General features: G+C 34.9%; 1 protein-coding gene across 8 annotated transcripts in view; it reads right to left on the bottom strand.

Moving 5' to 3' along the window:
• Positions 1-18,447, bottom strand: part of LOC143246574 (cell adhesion molecule Dscam1-like) — a 114,079-nt gene that overhangs the window by 19,292 nt on the left and 76,340 nt on the right. For all 8 annotated transcript variants that reach the window (XR_013026045.1, XR_013026046.1, XM_076493519.1 and 5 more), the window contains exons 12-16: positions 13,661-13,808; positions 10,883-11,031; positions 8,937-9,089; positions 4,310-4,489; positions 2,777-2,847 (exon numbers count right to left, since the gene is read on the bottom strand). Coding sequence is in view for 6 of the 8 variants with exons in the window: in XM_076493519.1 (XP_076349634.1) it covers positions 2,777-2,847; positions 4,310-4,489; positions 8,937-9,089; positions 10,883-11,031; positions 13,661-13,808 (701 nt within the window). In the remaining 2 variants the exon portion in view is untranslated. The remainder of the gene's footprint in view (positions 1-2,776; positions 2,848-4,309; positions 4,490-8,936; positions 9,090-10,882; positions 11,032-13,660; positions 13,809-18,447) is intronic.

Genomic DNA, 18,447 nt, shown 5'->3' with positions numbered 1-18,447 from the left:
AAATCCGAAGACATACCGCTGTACTAGCGGAGGGCGGCAAATCTGTAATTGAAACAATTCGTGAAATGTCTGCAGTGTATATCTTCACATTTTGTGTGGGATAAGCTTTGGATCATTTAGACAGTTTAACCGAGTCAGTAATATGGAAATAAGTGTTTTATATAACAAAATAATTTTTATGTATAGCTATATAAAAGTGAGATGAAAAACAAGGAGAATTGTAGTTTAAAAAGCGTTTAGAGCAACAATACTTAAAATCTGATAAAAATGAAACCTTGCGCAAAACTGTTTATTTGTTACTACGCTAAACCCGTGATAAAGTTTCTTTGGTTATACATAACAGCCGATTCAAAACTTCGTTGTTATCAAATAGAGTTATTTGTCATCAAATCAAACACTGAAGACATGCGAACAGGCTCAAAAAATAACACCGCACAACAGTGTTTTGCTTCCTGAACACTGTTGGGTGTTCCTTGTAGATTTTTGGCTGCTGATCACGAAAATCACATCCAGATTTGCCCATCACGTACCGTTTCATCAAAATCTTCAGTTTCACCAGGACATTGCTACAATGGAAAAACGATATCAGGGCAACTGGAATCCGTCAATGCTTGCTGACTACTGTTGGACACTGCAACGTGATGCAACGGATATTGAATACAAACGAACTTCTGTTGAACTTAATAGCGTACTAGAAACATAAACGCAATTAAATACATTATTGCCGGTAAACAGTTAACTGTCTATTTCTCAGAGTTCCTACGTGATGAAGCAAAACCAAAACTATATTTGTACATACCAACCAGGTACCTGTCACAATCAGCAAAAACTTTTCAGGAAGCAAAACTTTTCAAAAACATTGTTGTGCAGTGTAATTAATCGAATGTGGCCTAATGGCTAACGTGTACAAACTAATGGGAATGCATCGGTTCGTGGACAGTTGTTACAAACGCGTGTTTTGTAAGTCAAACTAACGTAGGTATGAACTAAGCCTAGCTAGCTATTAGCGCAATTAAGTAATACCGTTGTAAAGTTTTTGTTTTTCAACTTATAAACTAGAAGTGGAGTTTTATTTTGATGGATTAAGCGGAAAAAAAAAAAAAGACGAACTACGTTTATGTTCGCTTGATGGACTAGTTAAGCTATGAAAAGCAATCAGCCGATATGGCTAATTATTAAAACACCGCTCTGCTGCTTAGTCACCTGAAATTCGTTTATTAGGGCTAAAACGGACCTCTCATATCCTTCCCGAGACTTCTTTGTTTTTTGAATTTCAAGCAAAGCTACTTGAGGGTTAGTTGCTCTAGGCGTCCCTTATTTTGAAGTGACATGCTATATAGAAAACAGTTGGTCAACACCACCTACCGACAACGTTTGGAACTATTTGCGTTAGGCCTTTTAGTGGGATTTGATCGTCACCCTTACAAGCCATACACACGTCCAAATCGCGAAGCGACTTTTTTTCTTGGCGATGATGAAACGCGAGCCAAGGAATTTGAGACCCACAACCTGAAACGCTGACCACTCTGCCATGCTCGGACAACCACAAAGGATGAAAGTCTTTTTTGCCTGTAATTACGTAGTGTTTGGAAGATAAGAACTAACACGTCGAGGACTGTTTTCTCTGATAACAGCTTTAATTAGCTTCCAGCACCTGATTTCTGAATATTGGTCGTTCCTGTGCTGGTAATCGCAGTGGGCACCTATTTAAAACTATAACTTCACAAAGCCGAATGCGCCGCATGCCCTATTAAAGGAAAAAAATTGAAGTTTTCAAAAAGACATCAAAGTGTTAACTGCTTACCAGTTTTTCCTATGAAACAAAATAATTTGGTTTCGAAATTTTTCGTGATAAACTTACGTAATAACGCTTTTAAAAATCTCTGCCGATTGAAGATTTCTCCAGTATCTAAAAACTAGCTGATGTCTGGTCAAGATATGGATTAGTCTATGGACTAATTTATTTGGATAATATCTGACCAAATAACGTATTGATGTATTCAGGTGTTATAAGTCCAAATGATGCAATTGTCATTCGATTAGTTTCTTTAGATAATATCTAATCATACAATGCATTAGTCCATGGACTGATGTATTCAGGTTATATCTAACCAAATAATGCATTAGTTCATGGATTAGTTATTTAAGCAATATACAATTAGATAATGTATTAATTCATGGACTGGCTATTCAGACAATCTATAATTAAATAATCCATAGATTGGTGTATTTAAGTATTATCTAATCAAACAGCACATACGTATTGGTATAGTTAGGAATTGTATAACCAAATGATGCAATATTCCATGGACTGATGTGTTTGAACAATATTTAACGAAATAATGCATTAGTCCAGGAGCTAATGTATTTAATTTATATAAAAAATGCCTCATTAGTCTATGCATTGGTAAGCTACAATAATCGATTTTTTTTTCTTCTGTGCATAGATTAAATAAAATATCGTTATTGTTACACAAACTTTCAGTTAAAAGGTGTTTTAGCTGAACTGGTTGCTTACAGTTATACTATACGACCTGCATTACACAATAGAAAGCAAACTATGTCTTATACGCATACTAAAGTATTGTTTTAGTTACAACCTTTTAAACTACTACTAACATGGAAATATACGGATTTTTCAACAGGATTGATAAACCTCAAAGAAATCTTTATAATCATAATCTACAAATGAGATAACTATTACACTTTCGAGACCAAGAATATATCTTTATATTTAACGTTTTTTACGTCAAAACTTTTTAATAACCAATCATACCTTCCATGTCACCTTAACTTGACTAGATGATAACGCTTGGATCGTAACACCGCGAGGCGGACCACCGGGTGCTAATGAAGAAATATCAGATATACCTTATAATTAATTTCCAGCTGTGAACATGAAATATTGAAAAACAAGCAATATATATGTGACAATCTCATGATGAAAGTCTATATACGTTCTTTCATCATCTACTGGACATTTTGAAAATTATAAAATAAAAAATTCACCGTTTACCGGGGATTATTGAAATCATAAAATAAAAATTTACCACCTGCCGGACATTATTGAAATTATAAAATAAAGATTTGCCATCTACCGGACATTACTGAAATTATAAAATAAAAATTTACCATCTGCCGGACATTATTGAAATTGTAAAATAAATATTTGCCATCTACCGGACATTACTGAAATTATAAAATAAAAATTTACCTTTTGCCGGACATTATTGAAATTATAAAATAAAGATTTGCTATCTGCTGGATATTATTGAAATTATAAAACAAAAATTTGCCATCTGCCGGATAATATAGAAATTATAAAATAAAGTAACAATATTATTAAATTTACAGATTGTACAATAGTACTTTAATAAATCACTACTTTCTGGTTGTGAGCCCACGTCGTTAAATAAATAAACGCATGTCTTAAGCTGATATACTAAACTATATATAAGCTCTAAGTGTGTGTTCTATTATTGTGTATTCTATCCGTGCTTTTTTATTATTAATGTTTTCTTTAATCCCTTAATTATAAAAAGTACAAACAAAATTACTCTGACGCTTAACTTCCTAATTCTTCTGAATATGAATTCAATGGCGAGATCTTATAATTTTCCGATTCGCTTAAAGCGTTAAACTTCTCTAACGTTTTGTATCAGCAAACTTCTGTTGAAAGTTAAGTCGAGTCCTTGAAGTGACGTACGTGGTTAATTCTTTTTAGTATGAGACGACTGGTGTCATACGATTTCACAGATAGGCATGTAGTTTATGTGTTCTACTTATTCTGTTTAACACGTTTGTTTTGTTTTGGTTATTGTTAAGCACAAAGCTACACAATGGGCTACCTGTGCTGTACCCACCATAAGTATTGAGCTCCCAAGTGGCACGGCGGTATACCTGCGTACTTACGGTGCTAGAAACTGGGTTTCGATACTCGTGGGGGCAGAGCGCAGATAACCCATTGTGTAGCTATGCGCTTGACTTCAAACAAACAAATAAACATGAACATTGAAATCTAGGTTTTAGAGGTGTGAACCATCAGACTTACTACAGAGTTATTCTGTATTTTGTCAAAGGTAGCGCATGTTGATTGTTGTAACTTTTGTAAAATAACAACAGCAACAGCAAACCTATTGAGCGCTGTGTCTGTTGCTGCAACGGAAATCTCAAAATATGGCCTTTATTACTATATTATCAGACAGAAAAAATCACCGCTTTATTTCAGAATGTGTCTATGAAAGTACTTAAAAACCTATGAATTGTAATTAAGGCGAATCAGAGATATAAATAAATCTTATCATCGTACCTTCTTCTTTGGTGGTGACGACAACAGCTCCGCTAGGGTCACTATGACCGAGGTTGTTCACAGCTATTACTCTGAAGGAGAACGTTGTTACCGGGGAAAGACTTGTGATCGTAGCTTTAGTCTCAGAGGCTGGGATGGTAATCTCTGTTGGTGTGATTCCTATGTTATTTGTTGAAGGATCTGTGTGTTTATAAGTTTGAACAACTCATCAGTTGTAGCAAATGTAAAAATTCAAACAGATGGTTAACTTATCTTCACTTTCACTTATACTCTTTAGAAGTAAAGTTGGATTTGAAAAAAAAAATTGATTACAATTTTTGAGGTTAATAAACATCATAAAAACGTTACTAATAAATGTTTTCTTTCGACAATATAATATGAAGTCAGTTTCTGTCGAAACATTCATTAAGATTGGTCGGAGTAATAACCATCTTAGGTTAGTTTCTAAAATACTTGTCGATAATGTTTTGTTTTTTAATTTAGCGCAAAGCTACACGAGGGCTATCTGCGCTAGCCGTCCCTAATTTAGTGGTGTAAGGTTAGAAGAAAGGCAGCTAGTCATCACCACTCACCGCTAACTCTTGGGTTACTCTTTTACCAACAAATGGTGGGATTAACCGTCACATTATAAGCCCCCACGGTTGAAAGGGCGAGCATGTTTGGTGGGACGGGGATTCAAACACGGGATCCTCAGGTTACGAATAAGTAATATATGAGAAACCTTTTTCTGGGAGGGGATGGTGGTAAGTGAGAGCGAAACGTTTACGTCCGTTTCAGTCATCACTAAGTCCATTGAACAAAATACATTACTGAAACCGACCATTACATTAGTGACTATAAACAGCAAATTCCCTCCCCCAAAAAGAAACCAACAATAAACAGAGTGAAATGTTATATTTATCATAATGGAATTAACAGTTACTAAACACTACAAACGAAAGTGTTATTAAACAGAGTTAACGGTCATTCCACTCGTTAGTGAGTCAAACATCGTAGTTAAATAGACAGTTTTATGTATATCACATGTATTTATTTAATCTGGCGTCTTGAATTGATTTCATCAATACGTTACAGCATTCTTTGGTATAATGCAAAGAACAAGAAACAATTCGTGATAACAAGAAATAGTGAAACCAAAACACCAGTAAGCAAAATACGAAATCACATTAGAACACAAATAAAACAAGTAAAACAAGATAAATGGGACTTTTGTATAAAATTAAACGAAATGACTCGAGGAAATTCTGGATACACCTTAGACGACTCACCAATGATAATTCAGCTGCAAGAAAATATCCTACACTTGAATACAATAATACAATAACTTACACAAATAAGGAAAAGTCGAAGCTTTCAACTACAGAATACATTTAAAACACACACTGATCTAGATATGAATACTTATTTTTATAGCAGTCACAAATTATATACTAAACAATAAATACCAATTTGAACCAATTTTCCCAATTTTAGAGTGTATCTAAAACAAACGCAAGACACATAAACTGACGACACGATCCTAACGAAAGAAATATCCATACATGAACTTCATGAAACAATAAAAAAAACACAAAAAACAAATCTCCGGGTGAATATGAGATACAAGCCATCCTCGTCAGAAAGGGCACTCCGAAATTGTTTGACCACTCATACAGCTCCAGCTTGGATTACTGTAAGTGACAAAATAATCAAAACCAAGCTGGAAACAATACAAAACAGACTCCCCACGACAGCATATAGAGTTCACAGAACAACATAACCTAAATTCATACACAAATATTCAAACATACCAACCATACCAGATGAACTACTACACATTACAATAACGTATTTTGATAACAATTGGATGAAAAATGAATTATTATGCTAACTAGACAAGTACCTCATACATGATGAAGATAGTCCTAAACATCTCTTTCCGATTAACAAATATTTTAAACAAAATAAATTATAAAACCAAAAACTAAATAAAAATAATAAAAATAAATATATCGATATATAAATAAAAGGAAGATAGAAAAGAGTCTACCATCAAACTAGACTTCCTACTGATAGAACAAATAATATTGATAAGTGTACTACGAAACTAGTAGATGGACATTGCCCTGAAAAGGGTCAGAGTAAGCTCAGACCACTCTAACCCTAAAGCAGTAGCCATACCAACCTACACTGTATGATCATGAAAGTAAAAGAAGGAGGAAGAGATCAAAGTGCACCTGACCCTTCAGGGGTACAAATCCCGAGAAATGGCGAGATATTAAATTAATATATAATACTTTCCTGCGCTAGAAAAACCAAGGATGGAGCGCACGGATATCTGATTCAGTTTTATTACTCATCCGGATCTCTACCAGCCTACCTTCAAACCGAAGTTAATCTACGAGACTTTGGGTGTGGTCAATATATCAATCGAAAGGTTTGGAGCTAGGAGCTCAAAACTGCAATTAGATCTCAAATCTGACAAGAGATGACGGAGCTATGAGCTAAAAATTTGTACTTGAAAACAAACAAACATGAAAAAAAATTAGAGTCGTTCTAAGATAGAGTCATTCTAAGAGCCGCTATAGCAAAGCTAAACAAATTCAACCTTACACATTATAATGTGTTGAAAATAACAATAGGAATTTTGAAGTGAGAGAAGAGTGGATAATCACATGTCAACCATATCCAGTGCCGACGATACCTTTCGTTTAAAACCAGGACTCTTGAGGTGGGTTGAGATACAACAAACATAGCAATGGTTAAGACGCTGTATGTTATAGAATCATATCAGTTAGAACTTTTATTTTGTGAACTACAATGATGGGCAAAAGTATCACTATTTTGTTATTCGTTCCATTTTATGGGACTAATTCTTCCATATCATTACAGAATGTAGATTTCAATACTATGGTAACACTTCACTGATCCTTGTTGACAACTGAATGAACCAAGGTGAGAATACTTATCATTTGTTTTTAAATTCCCACATGCTTGAACCAAGGGCATGTCATAAGGGTTCTGCTTGATTGAACACAATGATGAAGTCTGAGATCTGAAATAACTGTTAATGTACTTCATGCAATATCTTAACTATATAACAAAAACTAGACTATGGTGTCGGTATATTGTAGAAGAAATGAATTTAAGAGCACATATTGATAAAAACAATCTTTAATTAACACTATATACATTAAATTTTGTTATCATGACACGGCCCAAAAAAGTGTAGAGAATTGTCAGTAGAGCAGAGAGATCATATAAAAGCTTTATGTAATGATGGTTGAACTCTTTGATAAATTGTTGAAGATTTGAATTGCTCCACAAACACAAAGTACTTCTTACATCATGAGACAGACACAAGTATATCTGAAATATGAAAGGAAGAGGCAGAACACCTAAACTCAATGGTACTGATGTTAAATATCTTTGTTTATGTAGCCTGCAGGACAGAAAAAAGAGTGCTACTGATCTCAAGCGTAAGATAAATGACCATGGACCAGATGACAGAAAGGTGTCCAGATCTACAGTAACAAGAAGACTTGACGAGAATGGAATATTTGGTCGTGTAGTAATTAAAGAACTTTTACTTCGATCTCCAAATATTGTCAAGAGAATGACATTTACTTAGTACAGAAACCGGACTGTTGATGATAGAAAAAGGGTATTATGAACAACTGAGTCCAAGTTTGAAATATTTGGTTCAAAATGTAGGTTACAAGTCTGGTAAATGAAAGGTAAAAGATACTTACCTCAGTGCATAGTACCTACCATGAAGCATGGGGGAGACAGCATGATGCTTTTGGGGTGTTTTATGTTAAGAAGACAAAAGATGTTTACAAAACACGTATATGAAATAACGGATCAACACAAGTATCATCAGATACTGATCCATTATGGTATACCCAGTAGTTTGCGTATTATACTGGTAGAGAATTTTGCTACCAAGAGACAATGACTATTAACACTCATCCAACCTATACAGAAATTACTTATCTATGAAAGATGCAATGACCACCACAGAACCATGATGTCAACCCAGTTGAGCAGATCTGTGATTTGCTTGATTAAAAAACTTGATAAATCAAAAGTTACTTTCAAAGAAACTTTATGGGAGTGCATCAGAGAGATGTGGAGTGAAACCCTAAATAACACTTTGATTAAATATGGTATAACAATGCCTGAAAGACTGTTATCAAACCAATAGGTGGACTCACTAAATATTAACAGTTTGGTAAACTCAAACACTTCTATCTACGTTCTGTCGCCCGAAATATGCAGATTGATAAAATGTTACCTATGCCTTATCTTCTGGTGTAGCCTGAAATCTATTTTTTATTTTGTTCTGACACTTTTTACAGTACTATAAGCTAAAGTGCTTAAAAGCACATAGTTAATCAGTTTCACTTATAAATTTCTTCCTATGTAAGTCAGACTGAAAAAAAAAAGTAATTCGAATTTATGTAAAGTCAATTTTTATATTAATACAGTTATTGAAAATGACCACAAACTAATACGTACATGCTCCACCACTATTTGTATTAATCTTTAGATCCTTTAATGCCTAGTCAAGTTTGGAGTCAGTGGTCAATTGATAACGTACGATGTACATAGCGATATGGGGGGTGTTACCCCTTTAGATCCTTACCTGCTAAGTCAGATTTCGAGTCAGTAGCCAATTGATAACGCACGATGTACTTAGTGATACGACTGTTACCACTATACGATGGCGACCAACTTAGAGACACTGTTCTGCTGGTGAAATCTTGAACTCTGACATCTTGGGGAGTGTCAGGGGGTTCTGTAGGGAAAGTTCAAGAATTTGTAAATTCCTAACAAATGCACTTCAAACTAAAAAATGGACCACTTCTAAAGTCGTTTTGTGCGTATTTCAGTGCTACATGTGCGTTAAACTAAATTTTATCTCCGAGGAACAAAAATGACCAAAGCGTGGACACTGAAGCTACGAGACTGGACAGCAAACCGGGTTGAGGAAAATATCATAGTTTTACTTCGTATTCATTCTTATTCTTATTTAAATGAATTTTTAGAGTCACATTTCGTTAGAATTTAATGTAAACTTCGCCCCAAACACCACCTGAATTGTTGAATTATTCAATCTAACTTAAATACGTGAAATTATCGTAAAAGTCTACTAAAAGCAATATCAAATTTTATATGTACTTATTATATCTGTAATAGAATATAATTATTTTCTCAAAGCTCCAATGTGAGGCGCTAAACACAAGAAATTCCACACATGTGATACCAAATAACTAGGAACAAAATTTACAAGGGTGTTATCTTTAATTCAACACTCATAAGACGATAATCTGTGGAATTAAACATGTTTTATAATAAATGTAGATGTAAGGATGTGCCCTAAGATTTAGACTTCATTTTCTTCACTACTAAATTACGGGTCAGGAGCCACTTTCATAACGCATCTACTGTTGAAAGTTCAAAGAGTGTTCAGCAACGAACCGCAAAGCCCGATACACTAACTATCGGGCCACACCCGGCTTGACTTAAGAAAACAATAATTTAGTGTCTGAAAATCCACACCCGGCTTGACTTAAGAAAACAATAATTTAGTGTCTGAAAATCCACACCCGGCTTGACTTAAAAAAACAGTAATTTAGTGTCTGAAAATCCACACCCGGCTTGACTTAAGAAAACAATAATTTAGTGTCTGAAAATCCACACCCGGAAAACAGTAATTTAGAAAATCCACACCCGGCTTACTTAAGAAAACAGTAATTTAGTGTCTGAAAATCCACACTCGGCTTGACTTAAAAAAAAAATAATTTAGTGTCTTAAAATCCACACCCGGCTTGGCTTAAGAAAACAATAATTTAGTGTCTGAAAATCCACACCCGGCTTGACTTAAGAAAACAATAATTTAGTGTCTGAAAATCCACACTCGGCTTGACTGAAAAAAAAAAAATTTAGTGTCTGAAAATCCACACCCGGCTTGACTGAAAAAAAAAATAATTTAGTGTCTGAAAATCCACACCCGGCTTGACTTAAGAAAACAGTAATTTAGTGTCTGAAAATCCACACCCGGCTTGACTTAAAAAAACAATAATTTAGTGTCTTAAAATCCACACCCGGCTTGGCTTAAGAAAACAATAATTTAGTGTCTGAAAATCCACACCCGGCTTGACTTAAGAAAACAGTAATTTAGTGTCTGAAAATCGTGTTTATTTAAGTGTTTCATTTCTTTTGTTTCAGCGCATAGCTACACAATAGACTATTTGCGCTCTGCTTACTCGCGTGGATGTGTAATTTCCGAATTTTAACGTTTTAAGTTCGTAAACATACCACGGACAAACCAGAGAATCTTGAAGTTCAATAGATATATCTTTCAATTAATGTACCTCGGCTTCCACATTCGTTTCTCAAACCCTGAGGAAAGACAGAGTTGAAAGATTGAAGTTTTAGTGTTTTAAATACGGTTGTTTTAAAGTTCAATGTGTGAGTTTTTTGAAAAACATACAGAACAACGAAAGAGAGATGGTTGTTCTGCCTGCACCACGTTTATTTTAATACATTAAATCTTTAAGTTTTGTAATAAGTTTAACGTTTTATTACCTTGAACCAGCAGCTGAATGTTGCTTTCATCTTGGCCGTACATGTTTGATGCTCTGCAAGTGAACAGAGCGGAATCTCTTCGGTCTGTATTGCGAATAATGAGTTGACCTGTGACCCCATCAGACGTCACAGTTTCTAAAAAGTCATACCTGTAAGAATAAAAAAGGAAGTTGTAAACCGGAAAAAGAGAATTTATTTTTATGAAAAACATATAACTTGATGGGGAAGCTACGTTATTATTATGTTATGTAAAACTTTGGATTATATAAAAGTACCAAAGCAGTCATTCTTGCGACAGCAAATACAGCATCTTGGTTTCTTCAATGCATTTTAATAATAATAGTTGTTTGTGATATAAAAAGATGGCAGCACTATCGCTTATATTAAAATTATGAAATGACTGATAAGGCTTTTTTTTCCCTTCTGTACTTGAGCAAAGATGTCTAACATAGTTTTGTTGACTTTTTCAAACTGTACTAAGATACGAAGTTTGTTGTTTGCTCAATCAGTAGGAATGGATGTTTACCCTCAAATAAGTCAGTATAGAAGTTGATTTAGTTATTCGTATCAGAAATACAGTTTTAGCATCAACATTAAATACAATATTTTCTTACTTTATTACACAAAATTGAAAATACAATATTTTCTTACTTTATTGCACAAAATTGAAAATACAATATTTTCTTACTTTATTACACAAAATTGAAAAGATATTGATACTGTCACTCTGACTGACACGTGCTAGACGAGGGGCCCAAAAGGTTAAGTAACCATCCCAATATAAAACTGTTCACCAGAAGGAGACACAGATTTAATGTCATTTCATCTGATATCTCAACTAGATATCACTCATCACCATTTGGCCACGCCCAGCCTAAAGGTAAGCCAATAAAACAAATCAATGGAGTACATCATCCGAGTTAGTAGCTGTGAAGTGCGGCCTTGATTGAATTTCATAAGAGGATTACATTGTACCATAGGTAGGAGTCATTTTTGGTTTGATCTATAGCACGTCATTCTAAAATATATTATGATGTCAACTGAATGTAGAAAAAGTGAAAAAGAGAAAATCTTGTCATAAATACTTGTTTACTCTTTGACCTTATGCATCAGTATCATAAATATTTGTTTACTCTTTGACCTTATGCATCAGTATCATAAATACTTGTTTACTCTTTGACCTTATGCATCAGTATCATAAATATTTGTTTACTCTTTGACCTTATGCATCAGTATCATAAATATTTGTTTACTCTTTGACCTTATGCATCAGTATCATAAATATTTGTTTACTCTTTGACCTTATGCATCAGTATCTTAAATATTTGTTTACTCTTTGACCTTATGCATCAGCAACGTACATCACTTTACAGAGAAAATTTCAAGAGACAATGTCTTTAAAACATAAGGAAAAACGTTGTTTGCTGTTTCTGTAAAACTACACAATAGACAATCTAAGCGTTGTTTGCTGTTTCTGTAAAACCTTATGCATCACAATCTAAATATTGTTTGCTGTTTCTGTAAAACTACACAATAGACAATCTAAGCGTTGTTTGCTGTTTCTGTAAAACTACACAATAGACAATCTAAACGTTGTTTGCTGTTTCTGTAAAACTACACAATAGACAATCTAAACGTTGTTTGCTGTTTCTGTAAAACTACACAATAGACAATCCACATTCTGTTTACCGTGGGGATCTAAATCCAGGATGTTATTGCCATTTTAAGTGTATATCGCTGACCCACCACAGTAGAAGATCTTTCTAAAAAAAAAAAAAATTTTTTTCTTGCAAGCTTTAGCTAACTGCAACAGAAAAGGAACGGTTATTATAACACAGAGTTTGTACGGTTGCGTAAGAAAATAAACCATTTGTGGCCAAATGTTTACAAGAATAGAGTTTGTATCGGATGAAGCCTTCTTCCTGTAACATCATTAAGTCTATCTTCCAGCGACTGTAGGAGAAACGGAGATGCTAAGCCGGATAAAGAGGATAAGACGACTCGATTAACCCAAACTTCCAATACTCATGTCCTTAATTGCCGAACGGGTTTCTTCCACACAGGAAATCCCTCACTATTGTCCCTCTATAGTCTTATTAACTTTAGAGGCTTTTATATGTTTCATTGTACTCCACATTAAGTCATCTTCATAGAGATAACAGTACGTTTCATGAAATAAAATGACATAATATATATACATACATATAAAGACAAGACATATAAGTAGAAAGACAAAGGAGAAGAAATGTTAACAAAAACATAGGAAAATATTTTATCTTCTTTCATATTTAACCACTTGTTTGTTTTTTTTATATTTCGCGCATAGTTACACGAGGGCTATCTGTGCTAGCCGTCCCTAATTTAGCAGTGTAAGACTAGAGGGAAGGCAGCTAGTCATCACCACCCAACGCCAACTCTAGGGCTACTCTTCTACCAACGAATAGTGAGATTGCCGTCACATTATAACGCCCACAGGGCTGAAAGGGCTAGCATGTTTGGTGCGACCGGGATTCGAACGCCTTACCACACCTGGCCAGGCTGGACCTTTAAACACTTGAGATACACTTAATGCATAAACTGAACAATTTGAAATGCGATATAATTTAGCACCTTATATCCTTGCACAAAAAAAGTTCCAATAGATATTTCTAATGTTTTCAGTACCATTTCTTCTACAAGACTAGTTGGTCTCGTTAAGTAAAACCAGATAGACCTTCGACTGTGGAATTATTAAAAAACTTCACGAATTTTGTTACGTTTCACTGGTGATACAAATACCTTGGATCTCTTAAAGAGGTAATTGGCTGTTTGTCTTTAAGCCAAGATACTTTTATTGGCCGTTCACCATACGCATCACACCTCAGAGTAGCTTCCTCGCCTTTCATTTTCTGTAGAGCTTGGAAAGAATCGTGGAAATGAGCAGCAACTGGAAAAACAAACAAACTGATATTTAGCCGTATTAGAGCATATAGTGTTACAATGTAGTTTTTACTATTCAGCCGTATTAGAGCATATAGTGTTACAATGTAGTTTTTACAACCTCGTCTTGTTTTTCTCAAAATGACATTAAATACCTTCATGACTATAGCTACGTTAATAGTTTGTTTTTTAATTGTTTAACGTATAACTCATGAGTTTAAATATAGAGATTTTCTAGACATAACTCATGAGTATAAATATTGAGATTTCCTAGACATAACTCATGAGTCTAAATATAGAGATTTCCTAGACATAACTCATGAGTATAAATATAGAGATTTCCTAGACATAACTCATGAGTATAAATATAAAGATTTCCTAAACAAATAGATTACCAGTTAATGATAGGGCTGAAAATATCGTGATTTGTAAGAACTACCCAACAGTTTATCTGTACCTTGACATTTAAATCCACAGACATACCATTGTGCCGCTGGGTTGCAAAACTCGAGACAGGACACAAAGGGAAGGTTGCAATGGATGTGTAAATGGAAAAAAAAAAAAAAAATGTTTGGTCACGAGCTATATGTTCTCTTTCTGTGTGTGTACTTTTAAAAATATGATGGACGTGACAGGTCAACCCCTAGAAAGAGATTTAGGGTGACCTTGAGCATTTCAGAGCATAGCAATTCTTCACTCGCTACGTTTATAAAGAATACAGAGTTTTTCATATAATAAATAAATAATTAAGGGTGTTTTTGAAGGGGTGGGAAATGCAAACCGTGCATCACCACCAAGAGCAGAAACTTGCTGAATTCTGTTGATTGAACTTGAATATTGCAGAATGATGTCAACTTCTTTAAGTGATTTCAAAATGACAGCCCTCTGTGACTTCTGAAGGCAGACAACTGATCAGTTCCTATTTGACTGTGTTGTGTTACGGGGAGGCTTTAAATATCTTGGGTGAGTTACTTAAGTTGAAATAGATATTTTTTTCTGTGAAGAGTCTGCATTTCAAAACACCCATGAATATCAAACGTTATTGACTAAACGCGTTACAAGAGTCATGGCAAAGTTTGTTTGGTCGGTAAACCAATGTGATAAAATTCCCTGCCACAAAACATCTACGACAGATTTAAAGTAACTCTATCAACATATTGGAGCGACTTGTTGACAGAACAGACCAGTTATACAGAAAAAAAGTTTAGGGTTGACCACAGTCCAGTAGTCATCCACAACTGGTGCTTTGGAACTTGTGAATTTATAGCTATGGCAGAAGACATCAGCTGTTAAAAGTTAACACTGAACACCAAATAACGTTAGTTCTCTGTTACATTAATCAGACATGTAATGGTTTGTTTGTTTGTTTTTGAAATTCGCACAAAGCTACTCGAAGGCTATTTGTGCTAGCTGTCCCTAATTTAGTAGTGTAAGACTAGAGGGAAGGCAGCTAGTCATCACCACCCACTACTCTTTTATCAACAAATAGTGGGATTGATCGTCACATTATAACGCCTCCACGGCTGAAAAGGCGAGCATGTTTTGTGCGACCAGAATTCGAAACCGCGATCCTCGGATTACGAGTCGAACGTCTTAACCCACCTGGCCATGCCGGGCCGACTCTAAATTAAGAAATCAACAAATAGTTTTCTAGTTTTTTTATGTGTACATTTTATTATACATTTCAGTACATATACTAACAATAATATTGGATTATACTTTTGTTGCTAAGAAACATGACATAAAAGCCATTTTTGAAACGTGGAGTTACCAAAATGTACTGTCCTTTCTACGTATTAAAATTGTTAATCTAGTTGATTTTTACCAATAATTATTCTACGAATACGACACGGATTCATTTCATGAATGATCTTAATTCTGTTAGGTTCATAAAGGAATGTACTGATGTTTGACTGCCTCGATTAAACTTTTCTGTCTCCTTGTTGGTCCAATTTCATTTCGCAAAATTTATTTATTTCAGATAGCTATTAAAATGTGAAGTTAGGGTATACGATAGTGTTATACATAATGATTCTCAAATTGTCAGTGAAATAACACAGTCTAATTGTTCCAAATCGTTCACGAACCTGGAAGACATTCGAATGTTTTAGTCATGTAGAGAGCTATTCGGCGAATGGAAGACAACCAGTTATAACAGACTGATGAAACTTTGTTACAAGTATCTGAAAGTGTCATTATCAGATAACAGAATGTGAAATCGTTCAGTAATTTAGGAAGTTAAAAACAAAATTCAAAGGATGACCTGTAAGCCTGACACTCAAAGAGGTGCACATTTCGCTTACAATTGTTCCTATAATGAACCAGAGCACGTCCTGTGGACCAATGAACAACGTTGATTGTGGGTAATGAGAGTATGGTGTGAGCAGGAAAAAACATTGGTGGATTGGGTACCTTTACACCCTATGGAACAGCATAAGTAATGCCACACATCAAGGACATCATTGGCTATTATCCATGAGTTTCCATACACAATTGGTTCTGCCTTCAGTCTAAAGGAAGATAATATCCACTGCAACCAGAAAAACTGACCAAATACATTCCTTGACAAAAAGGGACCGTCTAAGTACAGTGGTTATCTTGGAATATGTATGATTACTGTTGTGAAACATGTAATACCTCACGAGGTAACTCTAGATTATAATGGTTCCTGGAAAAAAAAAAATATTGTAAATGAGAGGTGAAGGATACCTTGGAAATTAATCAGCACTTTGGTTTGAGCACAGCCTGCCTTTATTGTTCGTGAAGTTCATGTTCTATATAGAAGTAAAATGTTACGGACTCTGTGGCCATAAGAATCACATGTGCTAAATGTTTAATTAGCAGCTTATAAGAACAGTGTCTGATATTCATAAAAATATAACTTAAAAGTGTTATTAATATTATCTTATAAGAACTGGTTTAAAACGTTACAAGTACCCGTTTCCTTTTATTAATTATTTAATGCAATGTAGTTTAAGATGGGTCATGTTTCAAAGGAAAAACGTGGTTATTTAAGATCAAAAAGTGTACTACATTTTATTACATCAGTAAATGGGAATTGACAGTACTTCTGATGTGTGTTCACAGGTATTGACAGTACTTCTGATGTGTGTTCACAGGTATTGACAGTACTTCTGATGTGTGTTCACAGGTATTGACAGTACTTCTGATGTGTGTTCACAGGTATTGACAGTACTTCTGATGTGTGTTCACAGGTATTGACAGTACTTCTGATGTGTGTTCACATAGATATTGACAGTACTTCTGATGTGTGTTCACAGGTATTGACAGTACTTCTGATGTGTGTTTACAGGTATTGACAGTACTTCTGATGTGTGTTCACAGGTATTGACAGTACTTCTGATGTGTGTTCATTATTGACAGTACTTCTGATGTGTGTTCACATAGATATTGACAGTACTTCTGATGTGTGTTCACATAGATATTGACAGTACTTCTGATGTGTGTTCACATAGATATTGACAGTACTTCTGATGTGTGTATTGACAGTACTTCTGATACAGGTTGACAGTACTTCTGATGTGTGTTCACAGGTATTGACAGTACTTCTGATGTGTGTTCACAGTATTGACAGTTTCTGATGTGTGTTCACAGGTATTGACAGTACTTCTGATGTGTGTTTACATAGATATTGACAGTGTGTTCATATTGACAGTACTTCTGATGTGTGTTCACAGGTATTGACAGTACTTCTGATGTGTGTTCACAGGTATTGACAGTACTTCTGATGTGTGTTCACAGGTATTGACAGTACTTCTGATGTGTGTTCACAGGTATTGACAGTACTTCTGATGTGTGTTCACAGGTATTGACAGTACTTCTGATGTGTGTTTACATAGATATTGACAGTACTTCTGATGTGTGTTCACAGGTATTGACAGTACTTCTGATGTGTGTTCACAGGTATTGACAGTACTTCTGATGTGTGTTCACAGGTATTGACAGTACTTCTGATGTGTGTACTTCTGATGTGTGTTCACAGGTATTGACAGTACTTCTGATGTGTGTTCACAGGTATTGACAGTACTTCTGATGTGTGTTCACTGATGTGTGTTCACAGGTATTGACAGTACTTCTGATGTGTGTTCACAGGTATTGACAGTACTTCTGATGTGTGTTCACATAGATATTGACAGTACTTCTGATGTGTGTTCACATAGATATTGACAGTACTTCTGATGTGTGTTCACATAGATATTGACAGTACTTCTGATGTGTGTTCACAGGATATTGACAGTACTTCTGATGTGTGTTCACACAGGTATTGACAGTACTTCTGATGTGTGTTCACATAGATATTGACAGTACTTCTGATGTGTGTTCACAGGTATTGACAGTACTTCTGATGTGTGTTTACATAGATATTGACAGTACTTCTGATGTGTGTTCACAGGTATTGACAGTACTTCTGATGTGTGTTCACAGGTATTGACAGTACTTCTGATGTGTGTTCACATAGATATTGACAGTACTTCTGATGTGTGTTCACAGGTATTGACAGTACTTCTGATGTGTGTTTACATAGATATTGACAGTACTTCTGATGTGTGTTCACATAGATATTGACAGTACTTCTGATGTGTGTTCACATAGATATTGACAGTACTTCTGATGTGTGTTCACAT

The sequence above is a fragment of the Tachypleus tridentatus genome, chromosome 3 (genome assembly GCF_004210375.1).
Source record: "Tachypleus tridentatus isolate NWPU-2018 chromosome 3, ASM421037v1, whole genome shotgun sequence".
Classification (NCBI taxonomy): domain Eukaryota; kingdom Metazoa; phylum Arthropoda; class Merostomata; order Xiphosura; family Limulidae; genus Tachypleus; species Tachypleus tridentatus.
The sequence above is the reverse complement of the archived record's forward strand: the minus strand, read 5'-3'. Positions and strand labels throughout refer to the sequence as shown.